We start from the raw sequence: 18491 nt of genomic DNA, 5'->3' as shown, positions 1-18491 counted from the left end.
TAAACAGAAATGTGGAATAGCAAAACCACGACAATTAACAAAGATAATTTTTTTAAAATTTCGGGAGAGAAGGAGGGTAGGAAAGCACGATGAAAGCAGCTTACTTATGTTAAGATAGAAATTCCAAAAAGATTGGATGAAAGACACCCAGTCATCAAGATTTTTGTTTGAGATCTACAGAACAGGAAGGGCAATTTATATATACATATAAACTTCCTGACGTTGCTGGATTAATCATTGCCATACATGGAATTGTTTTCAAACACATCCTTTCCTTGTTTTATCTGCCCCATAGGTATTGGCCAGGACTACCAATGGATTGGCCTAAATGACAAAATGTTTGAACATGATTTCCGTTGGACTGATGGAAGCCCTCTGGTTAGTCTTTGAAATTTTTTTTTCAGTTTTATATCATTCAAGTGAGAAACCCCTCAGGGATCTGTGAGCAGACAGTGTGGCCTAACCACAAGGTTCTAGACAAGTATAATTGTTAAATGCACAAGCATTATAAAAACTACACCGCCAACTTTAATCCACAGATGGGTTAGTTTCTTCAATATAACAAACATATGAAAGAATTGCTTATGATTATATAATGCATTTGTACATTGAAATATCACTTAATGTAATAGCCTTGACTATTATAACCAAGAAAATGTGCTTGTATAAACTGCAGTCTCTGATTTCGACTGTAATTCATGTGATCAGAAATTTGAGTCATCTAAATACAGAGAAAGGATTTTCAGATTGCATTAGGAAACGTGGTTCTTTAACTCATCAAGAACCGTTAAACGTCCCAGTGGAGATAGTTAAACTTGTAGATAAACAAATTCATTATGTAATTATGTGTGAATTGCATGTTCTGTTGTACCATAACTGCTATCAGATGGAAGCAAAATTAACACCCATATACCTGTCTACTTAATGGCAATAGGTTAGGCAAACACACTTGTGCGATAATAACAATCCTCACTGCAGCCACATAATACATTACCTTATCAGAAATTAATCGGATATATATCTACCAAGGCCATGACTCCCTCACTAAAGAATGAGGACTATGTACCAAGCAGCCTGTATCTATCTTGACCTTTCCAAGCTATTGAGAATTAAAGAAACAAGAAAAGGGGAAGAGAAATTCTTACAGCACTGAAAACATGTGGCAGTCTACCTTTGAAAGTAAATTGCCCAAATAATTTTCTTAATTGACTTATGATGGCTCAATTCAGACTATTTTTGTGCTCATTCTTAATTATGATCAGTACAGCAACACTATGAATCATAATGATTTTCATGTTGTTCATTCTAGCATTTGATTATGAACCACTAATACAACATAGATATAAATTAAGAGTTATAGTTTGACTGAGTTATGAAGAGCCAAAAGAAACTCCACTGTTGACACTTTAGCATGTTATTAAAAACTCGAGTTTATAAGGTGAAACATCAAACAATCCCCATTATTAAAAACCTGGCAGAAATACATTTAGAACATAATTCTTTCCCTTAAAAATTCTTTGCACTTCCACTGACTTTACACATTATGCTGTTTGAATTATTAGCATTATTTGACCATATAAGGTATTTCAGTGTGATTCTGCTACTTTCATTTCAAGTCTGTTCCTGAATACAGGCCAAAAAGCATTCAGTGCTTTATGCCAAATGTTATTGGTGATCTGGCAGAGATATTTATAGATTTCTGTATTGAGCCATTCCCAAGACCTGTTGCTGAGGTACACACAATGTGCTCCAGCAGCAGTTGCTAATATAATGAGCTTTTATGTAGAGGTGAGTCACCACTGCATGTGGTAACATAGTTTAGATCACCAATATTGTAAGTGTAAGTTGAGACATAAAACTCCCAAGACATTGCACAGAAGTGGTGTAAATGACAGATTTACCCTCACTGAGACGAAATCCAGTGGGAGAAGTTCTCAGTTGGTTTCTTCAGAGAAGAAAAGTCTCCTTGATGGTATGTTTGTTTTTGATGCAGCATAATTAGTCTAGTATAATTGGCCAGTTTGAGCATTGTGTAATAATGACTGCATGGAAAATCAGTAAAAAAAACCCATCCAATCTGCACTATATTACTGCATTGATGGGGAAAAAAAAATACATGTGTGACTTACAATTGCTGAAAACTGTTAAAATCTTTGATAGAAGCACACTTTCTATCTCTCTTCAAATATACTTTTTAGCATTTAGTCACACGATCATTTTACTTACAAAAATTGTAGAACAGATTCCGTCAGGGTAGCAAAAGACTATTCAGTTCATTGTAGAGGTGTTGCCTGCTGCTTTCCAATCCAGCCCCTGTTCCCTTCACCAGACTGGTGAAAACTCATATTCTTGAACTATGTATATTCCATTTTGAAAGCAAAGACTGATTCTGCTTCCATCTGTGTTTTTATTCACTGAGTCCATATATTAACAATCATCTTAACCTCTCCTTTCATCCATTTGGATTATGATACTAATTCCTTTCATCCCACTTATTCACTTATTGATTGGTCAGTGGAAATTTGTTTTTCTCAATGTATCTCTGAAAAAGGTAATTTTTAGCACGTTGAAAAGATTTCCTCTTGACTTGGTTCAAGTGAAGAGCCCCATTTTCTTTCATCTGTTCTCATAACTAACACCAAGAACACTGCTACTCTCATTAATTAATGGTAGTAGAAAATGACTTAAATACAAATTTTTGCCCAAATTTTCTCCTATTTTTATTCCTTGAAGTCAAAAATCACACAGCACCAGGTTATAGAGTCCAACAGGTTTATTTGAAACCACAAGCTTTTGGAGCTCCCACTTCTTCCTTGAAAACATTGAAATGTATTTACAATATTTCCAAATTGCTCTAACTTGACTGTGAAGCACTGTGGAACCTTTCGAGGTCATGGATAGATATAAATTCCAGTGATCCTCCAATTTCTTGCTTGCAGTCACTCTTTACCTGAACGGAAGAATATTGGAAAAGCCAAAGACTTTATGTGGAACTTCTTAACCCAGCCCCTGCCACTATCTTACCTCATTTATATGCTACATCTAATTCTTGCCCTCTTTCTCCTAGAGAGAATTCCTGACATGTAAGTCAGAATGAGTAACACAGCTTACTGACCATCATCCAACTGTCTGTTCAGCACAATGCCCCTGTGCGCTGCATGGCCATCATAGTCCTTGACCCTTAGTTCACATGAGTCAGCATTGGCAAGCCACCAGCTTCATCAGGTTTGCTCTTGGACAAACTCACAAGCAACTTCAGTTCCTTAATGCTTTACCTTGAAACTCAGTAACACCCGTGACTTGCTTGCTTCTGCCAGGGCACTTTGCATGCAGGGACAGATGTGCACCTCGTGCACCTGCACAAGCTGCATCTATTGGTTCTTATCTTGCTTTTTTAGTGCTCACTCACGTTGTGAATACTTGGAGGCTGCCCGTCTTCGTATACTTCATATTGCATACTCAGCGCAGATGTTGGGGCAGAGAGCTTGTTAGGGTGGGGAGAACCAATCAATCAATGTCGTTGTGTGGCACTGTGCTACTTCAATGTTAGACCAGCAGGTGGCAGCAGCTTACATGGCATCACATTGCATGTGCCTCAAGAAAATGGTTTTAAGTGCAAGTCTAAAAGAGACCTGTCCATAGTGAGGTCAAGGGGGATGACCGTCAATCAGGAAATACCACCACAGCCTGTCAAGGATCTCATCCAATTCCACACCAAGGGAATTGGCCACAATTAGTCAGACACTTGGTTCAACCAGTGTTCAGGAATCAGCTCAGTTCTTGCAGCCCAAGGTCTGGACCGTGGCCAGTTCTGCAAGTCGAGCACAACCAATATAGCGATTACAGGTAGATCAGTTGAGATGCTGGGGAGACATCAGATTGTGAGGTGGGCTAGATTTTCCTGCATTCTCCTTTTCCTTTCTTTCCAGGGCCTAACTGTTAGTGGCCAACTGTTTTGGGGTGCCATTAAGAGCCTGCCATTTGGCATATGCAGCCATTCTTCATTCCAGTGCTATAGTCATTGAGTGAGAGCATCATAACTGAGCTCGTTCCACGCAATTTCAGGAATGAATAGGAACCTTTCCCAACCCAGCAGCTCAACATGGCACCAAACAGGGATCACATGTGGATACTTCAACCCATATGGCCCAGCCTGGTCCAAATGTGTACCGTATTTTAATTCTCATCTGCTCTAGGAACTATTAAAACAATTCCCCAAACAGATCCAAATAGCCTGTCGAAATGCTGACCATTCTTAAACAAATCGCATTATTCATTGCTCACCAGACAGCTACAACAAAGACAAAATTAGAAATTTATGGCAAAACTTATTGAGCCAAGCAGCATCTGTGAGGGGATAAAGCAGAGTTAACATTTTGAGTTAATGTTTTGAGTCTGGAGAAATTGGTATTTATGCTGAAGACTAGGGAGTGCTGTTGGTAGGGGGGAGAGGTGAGTGGGTAGATGGAGATGGAGACAGAGGTATGAAAGGGGTAAGCTGATGAGGGCCAGTACAGAGAGGAGCTGAATAAATTATTCCCAAGGATAGGAAGGAATGGGTTGGCTGTGCTGAAAGCATCCCATGCCATGACAAGACCAGGGGGTGGAGTGGGTTAAAAACATGGAAGAATGGAATCAGTCTCTAAAGTTATTGAGCTCGATGTTGAGTGTCAGAGGCTGCAGGGCTCCCAAATTGAAAATGAGATGCTATTCCTCGAGATTGCTCTGAGCTGCGCTGGAACACTGCAGCAGGCTGGCAACAGAAAAATGTTGGTGTGGGGACACAGTGGTGTATTGAATCGCAACCAACTGGAAGGTCAGGGTCATTTTTTTATAGACAGACTGTAGATGTCCCACAAAACAGTCAGTAAGTCAGTCTGTGTTTGTCTCTCCAATGTAGAGAAGACTGCATTGTGATCAGCAAATGTAATAGTCTTGATTGAGTGAAATCAGGTAAATCGCTGTTTCACCTGTGTCTAGAGTTTTAGATAGTGAGGAGAGAGGAGATAAACAAGTAAGTGTTATACCTTCTGTACCTGCATGGGTGAGGGGAAGTGTTGGGAGTGGAGGAGGGGTGGACCAGAGTGTCCTGGAGGGAACAATCCCTGCAGAATGCTGACAAGGAATGGGAATATGTATCCGGTTGTAATATCCTGCTGGAGGTGACGGAAATGGCATCTTCTGATCCTCTGTATGTGGAGGCTTTATTGGGGGCAGGAGAGGAAGAGAAGGGGTGAGGACAGAAGTGTGAAGGCTAGGTCTCTCTGCTTCTTCCTGGAAAGACTTGAATTGTCTCCATCCACAACCATCTCCTCTGCTTGTCCAGTTTATCCTCACTTTAACTTTAATAGCCAACTATCAATAATCTCTATATCTGCCTACCCGGTTTAAATCTGTCTCTTTCTCTTTCTCTCTGATTCCATCTCCAGCTATACACAGACCAGACTCAAAATGTTAACTTTTTCCCCACAGATGTTGCTGGACCTGCTGCATTTCACCAGCAATTTCTGTTTTTGTTTCAGATCTCCAGCATCTATGTTAGTTACAGCTTAAAGCCAGGGCTGTGTTAAAATTATATTTGTTAGTAAATAAATCACCATAGTAAAATCCAAATTTGACTGAAATGACTTTTACAGACTGGCAGTAACCTTGACCAGTTTTTAACAGCTGTTGGAGATGTACCAGCTATTAGCATGTATGAATCCACAGCTTCCCATTTTCATAGGGTAATTATCCCTTGGTAAGTTGATCACTAAAAGCACATTTGAAATTACCTAAATGTTGTACGCTTTCTGGCTGCTAAGTAGCCCCACATGATGGAACTGACAGAAAATGTATCACTGAAAAGGATTGTAACTTGCATATAGTGAGGAAACCTCTAAGTCACTGCAATAAATTTGTCTACAAGTCGGAAATACAGCAAAATAAAATTAAATGGAACTCCCGCATAGTGAAATTGAGTTGCACTTCAGACAACAATTGAGTTTTCTTTATACAATTCGTCATGTCATGACTGCTCTGAACAGGAGTCAAAGAGTATACATCATACTATTTAAATGGTATATTTTAATATTGAAATTAACCTATTGACCACCATTCAGCATGTTCAGTGATAATTGCATGCATAAAGCAAAAAGATCTGGGGATGTAGCATCTCCACCCTTCCATGTTTCACAGTGAACAAAGGGATGTTTTTTCAGCAAAAGCAAAAGTGCATCTTGTGGTGGATGGTATAGTAAATGTCGAACATAGAGCAGTACAGCACAGTACAGACCGTTTGTTCCACTATGTTGTGCCGAGCATTTATCTTAATCTAAGATCAACCTAACCTACACACCCTCCAATTTATTGCCGTCCATGTACTTGTCCAGCAGTTGCTTAAATGTCCCTAATGTCTCTGACTCTACTACCACCGCTGGCAGTTCATTCCAAGCACCCAACACTCTCTGCATAAAGAACCTACTTCTGACATCTCCCTTATGCTGTCCTTCAGTCACCTTAAAATTATGACCCCTCGTGACAGCCATTTCTGCCGTGGGGAAAATGTCTCTGGCTATCTACTCTCTGTGTGCCACTCATTACCTTGCACACTTCTATCAAGTCACCTCTCTTCCTTTTCCTCTCCAGTGTGAAAAGCCTGAGCTCACTCAACCTCTCTTCATAAGACAAGCCCTCCAATCCAGGCAGCATCCTTGTAAATCTCCTCTGCACCCTCTCTAAAGCATCATCCTTCCTATAATGAGGCAACCAGAACTGGGCACAATATTCCAACTGTGGTCTAACTAAGTTTTAATGGTTTTTATGGTTTATGGTTTTTAAGAGCTGCAGCAAAACCTTGTGGCTCTTAATCTCAATCCCCCTGTTAATGTAGGGAGAATCATAGTTGGGAGAATTCAAGGAGACCAAAAGCTAAGGAAGGCAGATGACTTTCTATACAATCTATAGTGGTCTTGATGAAACAAATTAATTGAGAAACGTAAGAATTTGCATGAAATTTAAATATTGATTTTTTTTTAGTGACAGTTCTGTTAGTTGTTTCTCCTTTCCTCTTTTTTGATGAGTGAACATGAGATTTTACAACAGTTACTCCTGGTGTCATCTTGTAACCCAGCAGGAGTTAAATTTACAGCAAGCATTTTCAGTTTTTACTTGCACTGATGGATCATCTGAAGTAACCAAGCTATTGTTTGGCAGCCCAACTGACAACTCATGCATTCCACCCAACAGGGACAGTCAAGCTCTGGTAATTGACAGCCCTACCACTTAACCCTGTCAACATCTGCATGGAAAGCAGGCAAACTGCATGAGCATAGTCTTCAGTGCCTGGTGAATATTACTCGCAGTGAAAGACAAGAGGGCACAATTAAATTGTGATAGGCTCCTGATGCTGAACAGAAGAGAAAATTTCCCTTATGAATGTTCATTCCCAAGTAAGAACAGGTGTTGACAGTACAGAGCTTTATTGGCATGATTCTCATTATAACAGCAGGACCCCTTTCTATCACATTGTCGATGTTATACCCTGCTGTCAACTATGCCATGCTGTCATGCAGAGTAATTTAAATTAAACTGTACCATGTAGTTTTCTATTGTTAGCATGAACAGACTTTAATGTTTAATCAAAAATGCACTGGCGATTTTTCATAAAGTTCTTCCCAGTTGAGATTCAGTCTCTTCTGTTTTTTTCATATATCACTAAACAGTTACCCACCTTCATTAGAAAAATAGTAGGGATAAATACCAAATTTCTTGAAGAAAATAAATGGGGATTCCATCTGTGGGAGTTATTAACAATTCTTGCTGGCAAATTTGAAGTCAGGGGTGAGGTAGGAGGTGACTTGTTGAATATGGTACAGGGTCTGCCCATTGCGTATGTGCATAATCTAAACTTTCACTGGGAATGGTGAAGGCCTTTGGTGGTCTGCCACCCTTGAGTCTGTTGAGGTTGCCAGTCACTTAAAATGTATCATCCCACCCAACTTTTATTACACCCACAGCAAGTGGAGGCCCATGCTAAGCAGATAACTGGGTAGCTTTCTTTGCAGATGCTTATGTTGGTCAGAGGAAGTGGGGTATTGCAGGCAGGGACTTGCTCTGGGGGGAGGTGGTTTCCATCAGAAGCAGACTATCCTCAAGGTCATGTCCCATTTAAATCCTTCCACCCCTGACCTTCCAAGCCCATCCGCTGCAAAGCCTTCACTTTCTTCCCTGGCACATCATATCCAGGCCCCGATGATACTCTGGATTTACTGTCAGTCTGGCCTACTCTTCTTCAGTGACTGTCTCTAATTCCAGCAGTGACTACTGCTCGATCTCGGTAACATTGAGAAGACAGAACTGCTTGCCATCCAACTGAGCAGCAATTCTCTAAGACAGAACCTCCTCTTCATTGGAAGTCTCCCCTAACCTAATTCCTGCCACAAGCATCAAACAGCTATGGGGCAACTGGTATCAGTGGGGATGTGCTCCGACTGAACTTTCGGATTGCACAAGAAATCTTTTCCCAATGTTTCTTTTCTGTAATCCATGCTGCTAAAAGGTGATCATCTATAATCATTTTTATTTTATGTACAAATTAATATACACATAATTAAAGAACACTCATGAAACATTCACTACAGTCTCCTGAAAACTGTACAAATTTTATGAAGTTATGAAAATTTGTGGAAGATAGATGAGAACAGAGGCAGATAGAACTCAATTCTTTATTAGTGACTGAACAGTTAGTGACGCCTTAATGAAACCTACATATGTTGTCATTAGGAGCCCATTTAATATATTTATCTGAAACAAATATATTTTAGCACCACAGAGATTAGGTAAAATCATTTTTCACTTTATCATTAAATGTATATCAACTTACTCATAGTACATACAGTACTTAAAAGATTCAGTTGTGTCAAGTCAGTGAAATTAGTTTTCACCATGTGCGAAACGAGGAAGGAAACTTCACAGTCTAGAAATTAGTTTGTGCTTGAATTGAGGCACAATCTGAGTGCAGCACACTTAAGATAAAATCAACTGCAGCTTATAGCCAATTAGATTGCTACTCTTGCAATGATTCAAGAATTTTCAGGTGCACATTCAAAGAAAAGGAGCAGTATAACTTGTGAATCAGGTCCTGGTATGATTGATATCACATATCGTGAAGTATGAGACTCCCCACATCTTCTGTTCCACTTGGCTTCACACTGTGTATCAATCCATTCTGGTGTGAATCGGTGGTCTGAATTCATTTAGTCCATGGAAAGCTCTGCAGGTTGCTTACACCCAGTACCAAATCATAAGTTATAAAACAAGCTGTCCCTCAGTCAGTGTTCTTGCTTTAGTCAAATACATTCTGGACCATCAAATGGAATGTGCCTATAGTAATGTACATGACCTGAGCTGACATGCTTTTTGAAACATGGCTGTGTGTTTGCTGCCTGTTTCAAGTGTAATGCTCTTGAACTTTAAGAGGGTTCCCCCCTTCCGACCCAAACGTTGTTACCTATTTAGCAGAAAGCCTGAATTACTAACAGGCAGCTACCTCTCTGTTCAGATGAGCAGGTTTATTACTGGCATTAATGGAAAATAGCATTAATATTTAAGAGTTTTTAATACATTTCACTGGGCATCAAGGTAAAATCACCATTGTCCAATTGGAGCATAGTGTTCCCTCCCCATTAGAGCGAGAGACAACTGGTGGTGATTGAATTTAAGGGTCATCATACTTCAGGTAAAATGATAAAACTCACACAACATCAGGTTATAGTCCAACCGGTTTAATTGGAAGCACACGAGCTTTCGGAGCGTCACTCCTTCATCAGGTGATAGTGGAGGACTCAATCCTAACACACAGAATTTATAGCAAAAATTTACAGTGTGATGTAACTGAAATTATACATTGAAAAATACCTTGATTGTCTGTTGAGTCTTTCATCTGTTTGAATACCATGATAGTTTCACTTCTTTCATGTGTAAATCACAAACCTTTTTTTTAAAAGTTGCATTCTCAGGTTAGCTGTAACAATGGGTGATAGCTAGACAATATGTTGAAGGTGTTGGCCCCCTGTGTTCTCTGTCTATGCCATGATGTTTAGATTGATTCTAATCTAAAAAGTGAGATAACGGAGTTTTACATGAATTCATGCAGTTTTTGAGCAAAGTACAATGTAACTCTGCAAGTACAAATTCACCCCCCAAAATATATGTGTGCATGTGGGTCTTTGTGTGTGAGTGTGTGTGTGTATTTGTGTGTGTGTCGGGGTTGGGGGTTGTGAGTGTGAGAGAGAGTGTATGTGTGTGTGTAGTGAGTGGAGAGTGTCTTAAGTCTGTGAGGGGGTGCATGTCTGAGTGTAGGAGTGTGCGTGTGTGTCTGGAGTGGGGGGTGTTTGTGAGTGTCTGTGAGAGAGAGGTAAAATGAGAAGTTGATGAGACAAGTCTTCATGGTAACCTCAGCTGATGCAAGAATTACTCTGTATTACATGCTAGTTGTCTGGCTAACTGAGCCATAACATTGTAAATGATCGGATAAAGGTACAATAAAATGTAAAACAGGTCTTGTGTAAAACCCATAATTCTGAAGGAAAATAAAGTTACGGTTACTAGAAAATCCTTAAATTTTATCTAAGTATATAATTCCAGCTAAATTTAAGCAGCTTAGTTAGAATAGCCCTTTAAAAAGTTGCCTTATCTGATTTGGCCAAATTTTGACGAGGCATTGCAGTCTGATTTATTGTCCTGGCACTTATTACAGTCTAGTAACGGCCATAAAAAGCAACATTGCCAAAACAGTTCAGAATCCATGGTTTAAAATATTATTCTGAAATCTCATTGCTTTCAGAAACATTGACCTCATTTCAAAGTTGCATCTGCACACAAAACTCATTATAATTATTTCCTGCAAGCTTATTAAGTAAAGAGCTGATGCAAATTAGTAAAATATTATGATTGAAGAAATCTATTTGGAATTATAGTTTCGAACTTCAACAACTTATGTGCAATCTTTAATCTAAAAATTGACCTAAGGTGTTGCATTGGAAGCAAAATCTTACACAGAAAAGTCTGGTTGGGATGTGGTCGAAGCCATGGTTGTAAAAGGCAGTGTGCTGGAAAGACATTAATAACATGTTAGTTCAATTTAAAGACAGCTGGGTTGAGAGAGGGGTTTTGATACAGGGGTATAGCATCTGATGACTTAACATTGGTTATACAGAGCGAGGTAGGACATTTTGTAATCTAGATTAGACAGAAAAGTTGCACGTGTATCAAAGGATATTGCAGAAACAAGGTCAACTGAAGAAGGAATGCTTTGAAGAGAATGATTAATTTGAATTAAAAATCATGGGGCATGGTTGAGATTTGTGAGAATTGTGTTTATGTAAACAATATTGTTTTCTATAAATTGTATTTTTAAATTGGTAATGTTAGTGTCTTGCTAATCACATGATGAAGGTTTGTGAATGTCATTGTTAAGGTTAAGAGAAATGGGTGGCAGATATTAATTACTTTAAACACATATACATAAGGATTTCTGGCATGGATGAGAGGAGTAAAACTGAGCAAGTTGATAAACACTCACCCCAAAAAAGAGCAATATACATTGTCTTCTATCTCACTAATGCTGTTGGATTTTATTAACAATTGATATTAAAATACATAGGTTGAGGACTGAACAAAAAAATGAAGATAGCAATTATCTGAGATTTTTTAAAAATGCTAAAATGCTGGAAATTTTAAGTTCGTTTGTGAGCAAGATGTTAACTTATTTTCCTCATTCTATGCTGACTGAGGGCCTAAGAATTCCCAGCAGTTTCTATTTTTAAAATGTATTTCATTTCTCTTTTATCTTAAATGCATTAGTGACTCATTTTGTGACACTCGTAAGCTAATGCAACTATTTTGCTATCTTTTCAGTCACATGGGATGTTCAATTGTTGGCCTAATTAGCTTGCTCCAATTGATTAATTGGAGCAAACTAATTATATATATTTACATACTGTAAAGTAAATCAGTTTTAAAGATATCAGCCTCTTTATGGTGAAACTAGAACTTAGATTTTCCTGCAAAATGCGGGAGCTGAGAAATTAAATTGAGAATAGTTATTCACAACATATGTAGCATATTTAGTGACCACAGAATCAGGAGAATGGATGTGCTTATTGATGCAAATAGAGGAATAGATTACAAATTCTATTGCAAATGTGGTGAATTATTACCTCTTGGCATGTTCACACCTTGAGTATTATTATTGCATTGCAGCAGGCAAAGACTATTACATTAACCAATACCTTAAAAGATATAATTGTTCAATGTCATTTTGAAGTTGTCTAAGCAAAACTTTATCTTCAGAGCTTCATTTATTCGGTAAAATAAATTCCAGTTTAATGTTTCAAAGATAGAGCCTTTGTGCATTGAGATACAAAAGAAGCTGATTCCAGAAAAATGGCAGGCATCCATTGAAATCAAACGAAAGCATTCCAAGAAAATGTGATCACTTGCTTTAGGACAGAGGGCACTTAGAAAGTGAATCATATGCTACAAGATATGAGATGGGCAGTAAATCTTATTTCACAGGATATGAGTCAGGCCCATGTTTTTATAGCGCAAAAACATAAAACACCAGTGTCTGTGTCCTCAAAGCAAGGGTCACTGCAATGTTAAAGCACAGGGCTAATGAAGCATTGTATCTATAGCACAAAGAACATGTGGCAAGTATGTTCTTATTGTCTTGAACACAAGCTCAGGTAGCCATCAGACACTGAATCGAGAATGTTACAGTTTAGTAAATCTTCTATTATTCAAAATTCAATTCTCAATGAAATTACTCTACCTTTCAAAACAAAATATTATTATTCTGGTATCTGCCTTGTCTACATATACTTAATCTCTGCATTGAGTGTGACAGTTCATTATAATTGCTATAAATTGAATTAACATTAGGCATGGCTGCATGCCAGTATCAACATCACAGCAATTAGAACGCAGAAAAACAATGTCTACTTTTAGGGTCTAGAAGCTCATATACATCTGTACCACGCTATGTCACCATGCTAATTCAGTTGCACACTCATTATAATCCTGTGATGGGTATTGTTATTGATAAACCTGTGATGGGTATTGTTATTGATTCCATTCAAAGTCTTTGTCATATAAAAAGTATAAAGTGCTGGAGAAACTCAGCAATCTGTAGAACACAAACAGAATTAACGTTTCGAATCTGATTTTTCTTCTTTGAAGTTGAAATTGCTGGCAGACCTGCTGAGTTTCTCCAGTACTTCCTGTTTCTTTTTTATTTTGGATCTCCAGCATCTGCAGTACTTAGCTTTTATCTTAACTTTGTCATTTTTGTTTCTCACATAGCAATACGAAAATTGGCGCCCACACCAGCCTGACAGTTTCTTTTCTACTGGAGAAGATTGTGTTGTTATGATCTGGCATGAAGGTGGCCAGTGGAATGATGTTCCATGTAACTACCACCTAACCTACACTTGTAAAAAAGGCACAGGTAAGATCTGGCATTGACTGCATATACTTGGCTCTACCCCTTTTCTTTCTCAAACCTGTCCTTCAACATTTCTTCAAAACCTTACCCATAGATGAAAGCACAAAGTATAACAGCAATATGTAGTAAAGAGGTTTGTGAAGACATTCCTTCATTTATATACTGGAAACGTATACCAGTGATCTGCATACCCCAAACCTGTGACTCTTTATTCACTTATTTTGATGGATGAAAAGTCATAGGCTAAAGGCGCACATAATATGCTGCTATATGCCCCTAGAATACAAAAGTAGAAAACACCTTGATATTCTGCTTATGTAGTCAAAATATTTTTCACTCATCTTTCAGAAGCATCCTCTCCATGCAAAATGGATCCCTGCAATATTACAGTGCTTCATTTTCAGTATCTTCCACCTCAGTCGGGTGATGACAGGTTTTTCACCCCAGAGGGCATTAAAATTAAACTCATCCTGACATCATTTGAGATTTATAGACCTTTCGCAGTAGTGATGACTACATAATGGACGAGAGTACAAACTGACATGTGGTTCTGTTCTTTTACTGGTTTAACTATAATAATTTAGGCCTCTGCTTTTCAGAATGCGTTCATTGCTAAATGTTAGGTCCTTCAATCTTAAAAGTGTTTACACATGCTCTGACTTTCATTTAAAATATCTTAGTGTACCAGAGATATAATAGTCTTTTTACGATTATGTTAGCTGTTGGTCGAAGCCTTTGTCCCTATAACCTTAAAATGAGCAGCATAGTGCTTTGTTCCTCCTTGGTTTGGACTTAAGCCAAACAGTTGCATTAATAGAAGACAGATTTTATCAATAACTAAAGATTTTTACATTAGATGCTAACTCCTTACTTTATAGAAAATTTTTGCAAGGTTTGTGAAGGTTTGTAGCTCAGGTTGAGGTTTAGGGTGTAGGTTTGCTCGCTGAGCTGTAGGTTTGATATCCAGACGTTTCATTACCTGGCAAGGTAACATCATCAGTGGCGACCTCCAAGTGAAGCAAAGCTGTTGTCTCCTGCTTTCTATTTATATCTTTCTATTTATATTTATAGAAAATGATAGGTAATTTGCAACTTTGTACCAGAGTTTTCTTTTAAAACCTTATTTATACTAGTTTCTTAGCTGTTATCTCATCAATTGTACAAGTTGCTTCCTAATTTTCTTCTGTAATTCTGCTCAGCCTATGGTATATAAAGTGGTTGCCATTACTTTGTATGTTAAGAAATAAATTTCCTCTAATAAGTTGTCATTAATGATACAGAAGACATTCCTTTCTTAATTTAGTTGCCTGTGGTCAACCGCCTGTTGTGAAGAATGCTAGGATGTTTGGGAAGTTGAAACCTCGATATGAAATAAATTCTATGATCAGGTACCACTGCAGTGCGGGCTTTATCCAACGCCACTTTCCAGTCATTAAGTGTCGAACCAATGGATACTGGGATAAACCAAAAGTCGCCTGCATAACACGTAAGTTGCGTAAATAGTTTATGAGATTGGAGGAGAGGAAAAGAGAAAGTAAAAAGGAGAAAAGTTTTTTTGATGTTTAAAATATTGTTACTGCTGAGGCTGGAGGAGTGCATGATTGTTCCAGTCCCACCAGTCCACAAATCAGAACATAAGGTAAAAATATTTCATTCAGGTAGCAAGATTACCAATTAAATGTCTTAACTATATTGGTTTTAAGTAAGACGGTCAAACAATCAGGTTTCTTTATAAACATGTTATTAGTTTATTGTCAAAATAAAATGTATTCAATAAAATTGCACTAATTGGTTAACAGGTAATCAAATGAAAATAAAAATGTGTACTCCTCTAAATGTTCACAAATCACACACTCTTAGCCAATGAAAACTGTTAGAATGCAGAAGGAGGTCCTTCAACCCATTTTGTCTACACTGGCCTCCCTGAAGATTTAAAAGTCAGTATTAATCTCCTGCTTTTTCCCATAGCACCCCCCTCCACCAAATTGTCTCTGTTTAAATAAAACTCTAATACCCTCTTGAGAATGCCTTACTGAACCTACCTGTGCCACACTATCAGGCAGTACATTCTGTACCCAATACTCCAGCTGAGGTTCAATTAGTATCTGAAATAACTTCACCATAATCACCCTGCTCTTGTATTCTATACCTCTGTTAAATCCTGCAGTATAGAGCCCATTATTTTGTACATTTTTTTTGAATTGTGTACAAAGAACATAGAGACAAAAGGATAAAGTATAGGATATTGTGGAACCTATTTCTATGATGTTCTCACATATGTGGTAGTCAATAATCATGCACTGTTGTCTCTGAAGTTGCAGACTTGGTACAGACACAATTTGCTCAGAAAATACTATCTTAACACGTTCTTGCCATCACTTTTTCAAAAGAGCAAATAGGTTTTAGCCTGAACTGGTGTGGAGGTTTCTCATTCAGAAATGAGAGAGATCAGCTAGGTATTTTGTTGATAGCAAACTTGCCTCTAATAAGCTGATTCTTAGCAGAGTTAAAAATCACATAACACCAGGTCCAATAGGTTTAATTGGAACCACTAGTTTTCGGAGTGCTGCTCCTTCATCAGGTGGTTGGTGAAGGAACGCCTGATGAAGGAGCAATGCTCCAAAAGCTAGTGTTTCCAATTAAACCTATTGGACTATAACCTGGTGTTGTGTGATTGTACACCCCAGTCCAACACCGGCATCCCCAAATCACAATTCTTAGCAGGCTTTCCTCTAATTCAGGTAGATAAGTGAAAACTTCTCCAAGTCAATCACTGCATAAAAACAGCCCCAACACAATCTAAAGCAAGTATTTATCACCACTTGTGATTGCTCAGAAGGATTTTGATTTCCTTCCCTCAAGGACTTTGGTGGACCAGCTTTTCACAATAATCATCAACATATTTATAGTCAGCATAACAGACTAGCTTTATATTCCAGATTTATTAATTGAATTTAAGTTGTAGCACTTGTCAAAATGAGATTTGTACCCCTGTTCCCAGAGTTTGTGCATTGCTAGATATGTATTTGCAACAGGATTGTTGTAACTTGCTTAAGTGGATGTTGATTTTATTATTTTCACTTAATTTTCTTTTTTATTGTGGATTTCATCAAATGACACCTGCTGCCTTCCCTAGACAGCTTATATGCCACTTGATGTACAAAATTCAATACATAAAATAACATTAGTGTTACTACCAGGTTCATACTAAGCAGCTTCTTTGGTATTTATTCTTGGAAAGTTAACTTCAGTAAAATTATAGCTTGTAGTTAGTTTGGGCTTTAAATTTTATTAATGATTTGAACTCCTAGATAAGGTTCATATTTCTTCGAGGCCATAATCTGAACAATATTATTGTGCACCTGTAAGTTTGAAGTGAAAGGACATGTTGGTCACATTCCTATTCATTCTCTCAGAAAACAGTACATCATTGCTTAGTCCTGATGTTGGGAATGTAAACAATACTATTTGAATTCACAGCATTGCAGCAAAACATAAGAAATAAGGTGTGACAAAAATATTTTGTTGGGAGTGACCTATTAAGACTGGCTATTTTAGACATTTATTTTACTTTTAAATAAATCCAGATTCAAGAAAAAGCCACCTACTTTTTAAGCTCATGTAATTTGGTTTTTCTTCCAGTAAAATGATGTTGAGGAGAGCTAGCTTAAAATGACCTGTAGGAAAGATGCAGTCCTATCTTTTTGAGAAGGTACCTGCTCATGGTGGGATTTGGTTCCATAGTAAATAATTTCCAATGAACTTACCTCATGAGGTATTCTGCCAGTTTTAAAGATGCATAGCAGTCAAGTTTACTTCTGACTGAGTCCAATATCCACGGTCCCACATTTCCTAGTAGGAGTCACTCAATAAAGACTAGAATTGGAAATTTGACTAATTTATCTTCTCCCTTGCTTAAAAGGACTGAACCCACATGCAGCATCTTAACTTTACCATAGACTCAATGCTAGCCAAGGGCTGCTTGCAGAATTTAGTCTGTGTATCTCAGTACCACAACAGGTGGTGTGTTTCACCTCCTACGGCACTGGTTGTCTTTTGATGATTTTAACCCACGTTGACAAAGTGTTTGCAAATATTTCATCATTTTATTTCTTTTTGTCAACTCCTTTAATTCTCTCTTTTCTTCCTTGCACCCGATAGCTTCAACATATCAGCGAAACTCACGAAGGTATTTTCACGGATTGTACCGAAAAGGAATGAAAAGTTCGCAAGAACCGATCCGACACCATCATCGCTGGATCAGGAAATTTCATTCAGGGCACTGACTGCACCACTGAATGGTGGGAAACTGTTCCTTGCTATTCGAGCCACATCTGATCCAAACAGTGCCATTAGTAACACATTGGGATGGGGAATATTTCTTAAAAGACAAAGCACATCGGGAAAGATCAAATGGCAGTGTCTTCAAAAATGTGATTGTTAAAACAATTGTAAATCATTCATTTCATGATGATCTGAATAAGTTAAATTGAATAGAAGCTGAGGCCCTGTTGTTTGTTCATAGTTCATTGTAATTTCATAATTCTAACATTCAGCATTTTACAGTTCTGCAATTCTCCATGTTGTTTTACAAATATTGAACAACTCCTTTTATTTATGCGTGCATATACTGCACATGTCTTTGCAGGATTATTTTAACAATATAAAATATTTTAGAGCATTTTTGCACCTTTTCATGTCATTAGTTTTCTGTTTCTTACATGTGGAAAAGTTACATTTTTCAGCAGTTTTTGCAAATCAATCATAAATTACCATTTCAGTTGTACCGTTTCACTTTACTGGGCTAATTTTGGCATATATTTTATAAATTCATTTCATTATTTATTGCACTCATTTGAGACATAGGTTAAGTCACCACAGTTCCAGAGGACTGTGCTGTCATTGGAGAGAAAGATAACTGGGAGTGGTTTAACTTGAGGGTCACCATACAAATGGGCAAGGTTGAGAAGGGGGGCCTTCATGGTAACCTGAGTCAGTGTGTAAA

General features: G+C 37.9%; 1 protein-coding gene across 2 annotated transcripts in view; it reads left to right on the top strand.

The window, feature by feature from the left end:
- LOC122556227 (uncharacterized) overlaps positions 1–18491 on the top strand; it is a 197022-nt gene that overhangs the window by 175581 nt on the left and 2950 nt on the right. Inside the window, exons 13-16 of one of the 2 annotated variants that reach the window (XM_087999688.1) lie at positions 296–378; positions 13345–13489; positions 14790–14972; positions 17648–17787. In XM_087999688.1, coding sequence (XP_087855814.1) covers positions 296–378; positions 13345–13489; positions 14790–14972; positions 17648–17772 — 536 coding nt within the window. In that variant the 3' untranslated portion in view covers positions 17773–17787. Of the gene's footprint in view, positions 1–295; positions 379–13344; positions 13490–14789; positions 14973–17647; positions 18176–18491 lie in introns of those variants that run through there. The other variant, XM_043702808.2, reaches the window with a different exon arrangement.

This window comes from Chiloscyllium plagiosum, unplaced genomic scaffold (assembly GCF_037043375.1).
Source record: "Chiloscyllium plagiosum isolate Xiang-an unplaced genomic scaffold, Cpla_swu_hap1 HiC_scaffold_2, whole genome shotgun sequence".
NCBI classification, from domain to species: Eukaryota; Metazoa; Chordata; class Chondrichthyes; order Orectolobiformes; family Hemiscylliidae; genus Chiloscyllium; species Chiloscyllium plagiosum.
Note: the sequence above shows the minus strand (reverse complement) of the source record. Positions and strands in the feature narration are given on the sequence as shown.